The sequence below is a fragment of the Procambarus clarkii genome, chromosome 11, assembly GCF_040958095.1.
Source record: "Procambarus clarkii isolate CNS0578487 chromosome 11, FALCON_Pclarkii_2.0, whole genome shotgun sequence".
In the NCBI taxonomy this organism is placed as follows: Eukaryota; Metazoa; Arthropoda; class Malacostraca; order Decapoda; family Cambaridae; genus Procambarus; species Procambarus clarkii.
In genome coordinates, this window is record NC_091160.1 from 32,928,558 (window position 1) to 32,940,651 (window position 12,094).

A 12,094-nucleotide genomic window follows, 5' to 3' on the forward strand; every position below is an offset into this window, starting at 1 on the left:
ATGAAAATAATAATGAATAATTAATGTTGTCTATCTGTAGCTGAATTGCATTCGAATTGAATTGTAGCTGAATTGAATTGCATTACATTCATTAATAATTCATCTTATCGGAGACAGGCAGTCTGTGTATATAATAATAATTTAATTCATTGTGTCGGAGTACAGGCAGCCAAAGTGTATTTATATATGTTATGGCCTATAGTGAGTTCCCCTTTGGTCGAATTTCTGACCCACACAACCTTGCCCTCCAGGAAGTAGCCCTATAACAAGGTGACTAAGTCATGGGTACTTATTTACTGCAGCCCATTCTCCTGTTTTGGTAGTACTTATAGTAACGATGAGGGGACGGCTAGGTGAACAGGTGCATTAGATGATAGAAAATGCCCCCCAACCATTTTTGTCCCGCCCGGAATTTTAACTAATTCTCAACTGAGTTTTTTTTTATTATTCGGGAAAAGTAGATACATAGATGATGAGTTACAAACATAATGTTGGATTTATAAAGTTAGTACATACAAAACAAGAAGACCCTACATACAGCATACAAGAAGTACATACTAGTGTATGTATGTAGTACATACATTGTATGCTAGTGCATACAAAACAAGAAGACCATACCAAAACAGTCAAGAAAGGCCCCGACTATACTACTGCAGCCCGTCCTCATATTTACACGGCAATTAAGGCTTATATCAAGGCTGAAGTGCTGAGCCCTTACCTGGCTGTAAGCTCACAGCAGCTGACTAACTCCACCTCGGCGTCTTCTGTACGAGGGAAACTTGAGGACGTGTCAGCGACAGCATGAATAAGAAATGCCCAGGCTGGCAGTCCCAGGCTGACAGTCCCAGGCTGACTGCCTGACAGCCTCCTGACCTCTGACCCTCAACACAACGCCTCCAGCCAGACCCAACACCATCTGAATCATCCGCTTCGAAACATTTTGAGCGTCTCGACACCTTCCTTTACTGAATAAATCCCCAAGGGCCGTGATGAGGGTTCTAACTTACGCCCTACCTTTACTGCTAGTGCCCCGGCACATGCACCCGCAGCCGACGCAACGTGAGGGTAAACAGAGCCATTAGGTGGAAGGAAACGTGTCCAACCACTTCTGTCCCGCCAGGAATTGGAGCCCAGAACTCCCGATTGTGAGTCAAGTCCGAAACGCTGTGCGTACTAGTGGCTTTACAGGAATTTAAACACAATGCTATGTATTCTCACAAACTCAATGTATCTTCTTGTATACATATAAATAAATAAAATAAAGAACAAACCCAAGTCTGCAGCAGACTTTATCCACCTACCCGATCAGAGTTCAGGTTTTCCAGGTGGTTAATATTTGCACTCTCCTCCACTAGTAGACTGAAGCTCTATCTACACCCTGAGAAAAGTATCCACCAATTTAGGGACTCAGGAGCTCACTAGACATCTTGTTAGAGAAGCTGTTCACTTGAGAGAGTTAAGCAAGTCCCAGCTGTGACTGGGTATACAAGTGACAGGATGAACAATCCAGCGGGTTTTCTTCCAATTGGGGAGTGTTGTACATGCTGCTATGGCGATGTGTCCACTCACAGGGTTGAAATTGAATTGAAATTGAAATAAGTCTATTGAGGTAAAATACACACAAAGGGATGAGGTAGCTCAAGCTATTCTCACCCCGTTCCTCACAGGATGAGTGACCAATAAACTCGCCCCTCGATGAGTTTTTTATTTTAATTTTAAAATTAAAAACAAATTAACCTTACCAAACACCCACAATTAACACAATATGGACTTTTCCCCAAACCCCAGGGTAAAAATTATTTACTTACATAATTATACAAGAAGATATAATGGTTTGTGAAAATACAGATTTTGATGAATAATACTGTCTTACAAAGGCTATATATGCTATATGCAAAGGCTACTATGCTATGTATTCTCACAATCCCAATGTACCTTCTTGTATATATATAAATAAATCAAATAAAAGCCACTATATATATATATATATATAACAGCCAAAGCGTTTCCACCCCGTCTTAAAGGTAGACTAGGAGCTCCTCAGGCACCACCAGCGACCTGTCTATATACTCCAATAACACCAAATGGCGGTCCATAAAGCTGTAAGGTGGCCCAAGATATTCCTCTTTGGAGACTCTATTACACAAGTAAGGGAAATAATGCCTCATATAGTTAGATTCTACTTGGACAAGCAGTTGGGGTAGATGGGTAGATGGTTGTCTGGGGTAGACGGGTAGACAGGTGGATGGTTGTCTAGGGTAGACGGGCAGACGGTGGTCTGGGGTAGACGGGTAGACGGTGGTCTGGGGTAGACAGGTGGATGGTTGTCTGGGGTAGATGGGCAGACGGTTGTCTGGGGTAGACAGGCGGACGGTTGTTTGGGGTAGATGGGTAGACGGTTGTCTGGGGTAGACGGATGGCCGGTTGTCGGGTAGATGGGTAGACGGGTGGATGGTTGTCTGGGGTAGCTAGGTAGACGGTTGTCTGGGGTAGACAGGTAAATGGTTGTCTGGGGTAGACAGGTGGATGGTTGTCTGGGGTAGACGGGTGGATGGTTGCCCGGGGTAGATTGATTTTTCAGCAGCTTAGTATGCAACTGGCCTCACAGGCCACAAGGGGTCCGTCTAATTACCACAGGCTACCACAAGCTACACAAAGCTTCCTGGCAGTACGTTAGTAATGAATAAATATGATATGTTAGGTTAGGCTGACCTAACCTGATCTAACCTGACCTAACCTAACCTAACTTAACCAAACCTAACCTAACCTAACCTAACCTAACCTAACCAAACCAAACCAAACCTAACCTAACCTAACCTAACCGACGCTTGGATCGTCGACTTGATTTGGCATCACCAGCTTTTTATTTTCGTCAAATCAAGCAGCAATCTGATAGCAGCAAAAATCTGCTATCAGAATGATAACTAACTCAGCTTTCAGACAACACTCAGCTCCCTTGTTTAAATCCCTAAACTTGCTAAATATTAACTCCCTCCACACATTCTCTTGTGTCAACTACATTTACAAAACCCTGTTCTTAAATGCAAACCATGCTCTGAAACTCTCCCTGGACAGATGTAATAGGACCCATTATCACCACACCAGAAATAAATATCTCTTTGATATCCCCAGGGTCAAACTTAATCTGTGTAAACACTCTATGCAAATTAAGGGACCTAGTTTATGGAACTCACTCCCTAGTGAATTGAAAAACTGTAAAACTTTTGCCTTATTTAAAAGCAAAACCAAAAAGTACCTAACTTCATCTTCTTAGTTTCCTACACTGAGCTTTAAATTTGCTCTGTACCTAGTGTTACCCAATCTCCTAATTTTTATGTAATTTCAAACAACCTTATGATTGTGTTCATTGCTGTCTTCTTTTATGTGCTAGCCATATGCTGTATTGTGACTACCAATTTTTGTCAACTACCATTCAAGCTGTCATTGCAATCAATCTTATATTGTTTCTGCTGTATTATGCCTACCAATTTTTTTGTCAACTACCATTCAAGCTGTCATTGCAATCAATCTTAGCTACCTATGTGCTTTAATATACTGTACCTACAATTTTCTCTCATCTTTTTTTTCATTTCATGTAATCTGTTATCATTTTTTGTCTATAATTTTGCAAGTATTTACCTCCTTAAAATTTTCTTAGATTAAGGACCTGCCCGAAACGCTGCGCGTGCTAGTGGCTTTACAAGACTGTAATTACCATATTTGTATCCTCACATTTTTTATGTACATTCTTGTATATGCATAAATAAATAAAATAAAATAAATAAATAAAATAAATTTCTTTATAAAAAGATACTTTTTCAGATTTAAATTATGTTTTTTCATGTTGTACATTTACCACCAACATTATAATGAGTAAATATATCATATTTATTCATTACTAACGTATTGCCAGGAAGCTTTGTGAAGCTTGTGTAGCTTGTGGTAATTAGACGGACCGGCCACAAGTGCATTGGCAGCTAAGGCTAAAGGCGTAACATCAGCCTAGGCTAGAGGTGTAAATGTCATTCTAGGCTAAATACATATCAGGTTAAAATTGCAAAAATATCAGCCTTAGCCAGGCCCATCCCATCAATCTTGACTAAAGGCGTAATGTCAATTTATCTAAATGTATAATGTCAGCCTATACCAGAAGTATAATGCTGGCCTAGCTTAAAGGATAATGTTAGGCTAGTCTTATGATGAAAGCATATCATCCTAGGATTATACTGAATGATCCAATTTATTGGTAGTAAAGTAGAAAAAGCACTACAAGAATATTTTAATAAAGCATTGCATATCTTTCTCAATTCTCTTTCAATATACTGGTACTGTACTGTATCTGAATTTAACTGAGGCTCACCATAGCTGTAATGACCTCAATGGATGCAGGAAGCCAGTGGCTTATGTGAGGCTTGCCAGTTTTTCTCTGGATTTTTTCCAACTGGATTTTGTACTGAAATATGTCTTGGCATTTATGCCATTTATTATTTCTATGAATAAGCATATGGTAGTTTCCGAAAAAAAAAGAGTGCCTGCGATTGCAATAAATTGCACAGTGGGATTGTAAAGACATTCAAATTATTCAAATCAAGCCTGAATAAGTACCTAGAGAACCTGTACCTAACTAAAGGGTTGTAAATACAGTACAATACTACCAGAAATTTAGCTAAATATCCCCTGTTGCTAACTGTAAATAGTAAGTGTGGGTTATTGTAATCTATCCACCACTGCCCACTGGATTGGGGACAGTGTGTAGGATAAAATATCAGTTGTGACACTAGCTCTCCACATATTATATTATTTAATTATTATTTATTTATTTATTTACAAGTTGCTTAGCTTAGAGACTGTACTGTACTTGTGGTTGGTCTCGAACCCATTGATGATATAAAAATATACCGGGTACATTAAATTTTGTAACTATATTATCAAGACTGTAACTTGCTTAGCTAAGTGAATTATTTGATCCTATTCAGAAAATTCTGAATAGGTAAAACCTAAGAACTGTAATTTAAATGTAAAGTTGTATACAGTATAGTACTGTATAAGTTCTTAAGTTAAAAATACCAGTGATTTAAAAGGTCAAATGTAACTCATACACTGAGCAACGGCTTCGAGCTCAACAAGCCACAATGTAGGACAGAAAACAGGAGATGCTTTTTCACCACAGGGTTGTAAGATCTTAGTACCGCTTACTTGCCAAACCAATAACTGCCAAGACTATATACTGTATTGCACTTCAAAATCCAGCTGGAAAAAATCGTCAGGAAAAATAGAGGGACCTTTGACAAGCCACTGGTTTCCTGTTTCCATCAAGGCCACAAGAGAAATGGTGGCCTCAGGTAAATTCAGGTAAGTTCCTTGCTAATGTTTGCACAAATCAAATTATCTTACAATAAAGTATTGATTATCATTGTTCAAGTCTGGAAGCTTGTCAAGTTCATTGAGTTCCCTCAATCTAAGGAAAAAGTTGTCTGCACACACCACACACACTGATGCTGGCAATATATTGATCCACTGAATGATTTGAGCCTCATCCACTGCATCAAATCATTACCTTGTAGTTATAAAGTATTGTAATATATTTTCTTTTCATTTCACACAGTTCTTGTGATCATAAATAAATAAAATCCAAAATGCTATGCACACTAGGGGCTTTGCAAGAATGTAATTCAGTACCAACATGTTATATATGATTATACAGTACAGTATATGACTTTTTAAGCATTTTAAATAAAATAATACAATTTGCGTTATTCTTAATTCGTCTCAACTGTCCTCCCTTCTGCTAACCATTTTTGTTGGTAGGCTTCACCTTGTATAGGTAAATTTCTTTATTAACCATAATAATATAGTGTACAGTATTGAGAAAATGGTGATTTTTTTTATATATTTATAGTTTTGAAATCTAATCCATTTTTCCCATGTAATGTAAATTTTGCTCTGCATAAATTCATTATGTGAGAATTTCCAGATAGGCTATGAAGGCCTAGCTCATGGGCAAATTGAGGGTTAATAGTACTTTATACTTTATTTGGTGCCAGTTTTCTCATTATGCTCTGAGGGTGAGCTTGCATCAGAAGGTGCAATGTGGCAGGGAAAGTGCCTGCAACAAGGCGACTATTATTAACTATTAACAGTGTTATGTATAAATCTGGAGCTTAGAATTACTGTATACATTTCTGTACAGTTCCCCTAATGTCATCACAGTTTTAATGATATCTCGGAAGTTCAATTCAAATCACACATAAAAATCTACTTGCATTTTTCTTTTAAAGATTGATTTTTTTGAGAAATTGAGAAAGTGATTGAGAAAGATTTTAAAGATTGGTGCTACATAGCCTTCCCGGTTTGGTGCCTTCTATTGATAATTACTTTACTTTTCTTTTAAAGTTCATCACAGTTTTGCGTCCATACTAATATGGACAAAAGTGTGGGTTGTCGCCTGTCTAATGATACTTGCAGTTTTGTTTCAGTGCCGAAGGATACTGGGGAGGTCTAATAGCAGATCATTTTCAAAGGTAAGAGAAGTGACTTCTGCAAATCAGCCTATAAAAGATTGACCCCCTGTATTCCTAGTTGGCTTAAAAAGGAAAGGGAAAGAGTGGAATTGTGAGGGAATGAGCAAAGATGTGCAGGAGTTGTGGTGGATAATAATGAGAAGACTGCTAGGAAAACATTAAATGTCAGGTAAAGGTAAAGTACAGAAATGATGTGGAGAAAGTGCCAATCTTGTATAACTATACAGTATAGCACTGGGAAGGAATATAAGGACAAGGAGATGGAAGATGAGGATGGAGTGAAGCAACATTGCCCATATGCAGGCGATGAGTCACAATAACGTGGCTGAAGTATGTTGACCAGACCACACACTAGAAGTTGAAGGGACGACGACGTTTCGGTCCGTCCTGGACCATTCTCAAGTCGATTATGATAAGGAGGTAGGGACAGGCAATAAATAGGCAAGAGAGAGCTGAGGAGGAAAGTAAGGTGTAGGGGATAGTAGTAATAATGAGAACTGCAGAAGGCCTATTGGCCCATACGAGGCAGCTCCTGTTATTACTATCTTACTATTGTTATTACTATCTTATTACTATATTACTATCTCCTTCGGTGGTTATAACAGGAGCTGCCTCGTATGGGCCAATAGGCCTTCTGCAGTTCTCATTATTACTACTATCCCCTACACCTTACTTTCCTCCTCAGCTCTCTCTTGCCTATTTATTGCCTGTCCCTACCTCCTTATCATAATCGACTTGAGAATGGTCCAGGACGGACCGAAACGTCGTCGTCCCTTCAACTTCTAGTGTGTGGTCTGGTCAACATTGCCCATCTACTTGAACCGCTAGAGAACAAATTTAGACTGCAAAAGCAAGTTCATTTTAGTAGCATTTTAAGCATTATGTAAAAGAAATCAGACATTAAGTATTTTTATTTTATTTTTTGTTTTTGATATGTACAAGACTGTAGGTGACCGAGTAGGCCAACTGGTAAGTACACTAATGAAAATGTTTCATAGACAGTCACCTGAGATGCCAAGGAAGACTTTTAAGAGGCTTTGTGTTTGCGTGCGTGAAAGAATCTTATGCTAGTTATTCCAAGAAGGACTCGATGTTCTCCAGTATTCCCTAGTATCGGTATAACCTTATCACGGCTGATCTTTCCTTAGGACGAAACTTAGATAAGATAGTTCAGAAATTGTATACCTTTACTCCAGTATCAAAGTAAGACAACTATATTCATATTTCTGAAATACACACTTACAAATACTCACTGGCAAAAATTGTATTAGCAAATATTTCTCCAACAGGCGAGCAGATGTAGTTGCTCGAGGGTTCTCGGGCTACAATACTCGTCAGTGCCGAGCACTTTTGCCATATGTAGCAAGTGACCTCAAAGAAGTTGCGGGAGCTACAATATTCCTCGGAGCTAATGATGCCAGTGAGTCAGTAAATACACAGCAATATGTACCTCTACACGAGTATGTGCAGAATATGAAGGATATTGTCGCACATTTTCAGGTAGGTCATTGGAAGTTTTACATTACGCTAATTTATCTGTGTTATTCTGAAATGTGTCACAATTGAAAATTACAGTAATGTTGTTATTAAAACAAATTATGGTATTTTATCAGTTGTATTTTTCAAATGTGTCACATGGAAAATACAGTACAGTGATATTAGTGTTAATGAACATTTTGGTAATAGATTTAACTGTCACACAGTACATGCCACATTTTGGTCTCAGATGGTGGCTTCAATTTCAGTATTGTCTTTTTCTTGCAGACCTATCCTTTTCTTTCCTCAAAATTGTACACGAGTTGTCTGTTTCATGAGGAATATAGGGGGTGCCTTTCATTTTTACACCTAACATTGTACCCATGCTGTTCTGGAGTTTATTACATGTCTGTGCTGTTATTGCACACCTGTGTCCTCATTACACATCCATGTCTATTTCACACCTATGTCCTTATATTATATACCTGATATAAATTGTGCCAAATGGTCCCATTCAGCCCAGGGGTTCTCTCATGCTTGTGAGACGAATGTGCTGATCTTGATAAAACAGGGTTATTCGTTGTTGTGACTTAAGATATGCAAATAAATTGTGAATAATTTGTCACTATACATAGGCAAAATAGATTGTACTTATTGCATGAGCATGCCAAGATAATATATATTAGGTTTTTTTGGTATTCAAAATATACGCCAAAATGATATTACAGTTCTGTACTGTATGGCATACTGAATCAGAGAATAACACATTTTAATATTAATGTACAGCACCTTTTCCTTGCACTGGATTAAGTAACACTGTATTGTTCATTAGACATTTTCTACATTCATACAGCCATTTTTCAGACTTTTATAATTGATTAAACATACAGTAGTACAGATAAAGATGCCAAAGATAATTTGTATTACAGTAGTGGAAATGACTTCAGTAACAAATTATTACATTCTCATTTTGTTAACAGAAAGATGGAGTTGATCCCATTGTAATAACCCCACCAGCTCTGGATGGTGATGCCTGGCTGAGAAACTGTAAAGAAAGTGGCCGTGTCTACACGAAGGACGAGGAGCTTACTGCCAAGTATGCACAGGCTTGCTCTAATGCTGCTGCTGATATGAAGGTTCCTTGTATTGATCTTCATACAGCCATGATCAATCAGGTGAGATTTGTGTTGCAAGATAAAAGGCATTCAGTGATGAAAACTCTCTTTCTGTTTAGAGATTAGCTAAGTGAGTTGGCCTAGTAGCATAAAATTACTTGCTTACTTCAGAGGTGCTTACTCTAACACAAAAATTCTGTACAGAAATCTTTGTAAAAAAAATCAAGCATTGAGTATTATAAAACACCACTTTCTGGTAGGCTAGAGGTCCCTTTGGTAGTCAGCTTTCATTTTTCCTGTCCAACCAAAGATACCTACTCTGAGGGGTTCCTTCTCTACAAGCTTACTCCTCCTGCGTCACATTGCCTCTGGGTAGTGCCGCAACTTGTTTTTCACTTTGAGACCTGTTGAGTGTAGTTGTTAGCTGTGTGTTGTCTAACATACTACACTTATGCCTAGCATGGTCGGGAGCGAAGGGAGCCGGTCGGCCGAACGGACAGCACACTGGACTTGTGATCCTGTGGTCCCGGGTTCGATCCCGGGCGCCGGCGAGAAACAATGGGCAGAGTTTCTTTCACCCTATGCCCCTGTTACCTAGCAGTAAAATAGGTACCTGGGTGTTAGTCAGCTGTCACGGGCTGCTTCCTGGGGGTGGAGGCCTGGTCGAGGACCGGGCCGCGGGGACACTAAAAGCCCCGAAATCATCTCAAGATAACCTCAAGAAGCACTGCTCCTTCTGAGTGTTGGAGCTGTACATGTTTGCTAAGGGTGCATTTGGTTCCCATAAGTGGTGGTTCTTACCCGTGGCTGCTTACACCTCTTACCCCAGATATTTATTGTCAGGGTTTGAGTTTTTTAGCCATGACTTTTTTTTTCTCACACTTGGCACACCTGCCAGTCTGCACGATGGTCTAGGTGGCTGGTTTTATACTTCCCTGTCTTGTTTACATCCCAGGTGGGTTGTTTTAGCTTATCTCTTTTGCTATAACTTGACTGATTTACACGTAATATCCACCATATTTCCAACTGTTGATTAAGGGCTGCCCTCTTCTTCTCCCAGAGGGCTACTACTGGCCTGTGCCCTATGGCACCGGAGTTTGGCCTTAACCTTTGTGGCTATCACTGTTATCTCTAGATTGTGTAGAGGGAAGGGAACTATCAGGAGAAAGCACCAAGTCATTACGATTGTATAGCACTTAGAAGGAATCGGGATAAGGATTTAGGATGGGACGAGGGATATACATTGTGTAGAGGTAGCCTGGTCTTTTTTTTTTAATGTTACTTATGAATGAAAGAGACACTGGAAAATAATTTCTTATGATCTTGTCAAGCACTATTGTCAGTAGGTCATTCATTGACTCTTCTAAACAAAATATTTAATAGCTGCTTAAATTATGCAAGTCATAATGACTGCTTTGTGATGTATAGTGATGAAACTCATGCTTGTTTTACATATAGTAGATTAAATCAATAGGCTACTTAGTACTTTCATTAAAATATGCTCTGGGACTATATACAAATATACTTTCACTGAATTCTCAATTTTTTTTTTTTCTGTTTGGATTTTCATCAGGAGGATTGGCAGAGCCTTTTGTGTGATGGTCTTCACCTCTCCCGTAGAGGGTCGGAATTACTGGCCTCTTTGCTAGTTCCGGCTCTGGAGAAACAGCTTGTAAAACATCTTCCCTCAGAACCTCTCTTGCCTCTATGGGATGAGATTGATGGTGAAAACCCATCAAACTCATTTCTTGAATGGTACAATAAAAACAAATTAGCTTGAAAATTTGTCCACATTTAATTAAATACAGTTGAACCTTGAATTTATGTAGGCAAAATCTATGTGGTAAATTTAATGAGACAATAACATACAGTAATTTATTGTTACTACTTGAGCATATGTTGTTTGTACTGTGCTGAGACTTGCCAGTACTGTGCTAATTATGTAATCTATTCTTCCTTGGTGTCAATATACATTGTTGTAGTTTAATCATGTGGACCAATAACAGATGGAAGGCTGAAAATTAAAAAGATACTTTTCATTCAGTGGAGGTGAGTTTGGCCTGTTATTCTGAAAATAGATATAAGAATACATCTCGATATCAATTTGATTGGGTTCCCATGAATTTTAGTTTAAAATAAAAAAAAAAGCAGAGCTATTGGTTATTGGAAAATCTATAGGCCTCAAAAAAAATTGTATGGGTTGATTTAATTTTAAGAGTGCAAAGTTCTGCTCAAAGCAGATATTGGCCCATATCTCAAAATATTCATTTACTCCAATTAATAAGAAAAATAGTTTAGGGTGTGGGAAGACTAATGGGTTTATATTGAAAAATTCATATGGTTGGTTTTTATTTTCAAAATGGTGAATTTTGTTCAGTAGAGAATGATCGACCATTACTCTGGCTTTGGGCATGGAAAAATACTGTATTGAAAAGTTTCTTATTTGTGTATTGTATTAATAAACTTAAAAATTTGTCAATACAGTACAATACATGTAAAAAATAAAAAATGTACGTACTGTACAGTAATAACATTTTTGGTTTGGTAGGCATCCTATTTTTCGATAATTTTAGCCAAGATCTATGTTGTATGTCGTAGAACATCTTCACATACAATTGAGGTAATTTTCCAAGACCATTGTGATATGTTAGGATTCATTGTTACATACAATTAGACATTTGTAATGTTTTAATTACATTAAAAATTGCATATTTTAATTGTTATAATGCAGGACGAGCGTGTGTCTTACTTTCCGACCGCCCCTCGCGGTCACCTGTCCCTCAATAGAATTCTTGGTGACGGATACTTTTGATATCGTTCGCCTTATGCGTTTTTGTACTCGTATTGGCATCCTTGGTGATATTTAGCACCCTCTGATTATTTTGTGCATTTGATGGTGCTACATAGCCTTCCCGGTTTGGTGCCTTCTTTTGATAATTACTTACTTACTTAAATGTTATAAAAGAATCTTGGCTCATAGCC

The 12,094-nt window shown here is 38.3% G+C and overlaps 1 protein-coding gene across 1 annotated transcript; it reads left to right on the forward strand.

Moving 5' to 3' along the window:
* The first annotated feature begins 2,002 nt into the window (after nucleotides 1-2,002).
* LOC123758255 (isoamyl acetate-hydrolyzing esterase 1 homolog) lies at nucleotides 2,003-11,395 on the forward strand. Its single transcript, XM_045742423.2, has 5 exons — nucleotides 2,003-2,147; nucleotides 6,466-6,521; nucleotides 7,811-8,021; nucleotides 8,978-9,172; nucleotides 10,686-11,395. The coding sequence occupies exons 1-5, from the start codon at nucleotides 2,085-2,087 to the stop codon at nucleotides 10,890-10,892; spliced, it is 732 nt and encodes a 243-aa protein (XP_045598379.2). The 5' UTR covers nucleotides 2,003-2,084; the 3' UTR covers nucleotides 10,893-11,395.
* Nucleotides 11,396-12,094: the final 699 nt, after the last annotated feature.

Bases quoted from the DNA above. Each gene is read 5' to 3' on its own strand.
- LOC123758255 (XM_045742423.2), top strand. From the start codon at position 2,085: ATGGCGGTCCATAAAGCTGTAAGGTGGCCCAAGATATTCCTCTTTGGA. The intron at 8,022-8,977 runs GTAGGTCATTGG...TTTTGTTAACAG, and splicing joins ATATTGTCGCACATTTTCAG to AAAGATGGAGTTGATCCCAT. The intron at 9,173-10,685 runs GTGAGATTTGTG...GATTTTCATCAG, and splicing joins ATACAGCCATGATCAATCAG to GAGGATTGGCAGAGCCTTTT.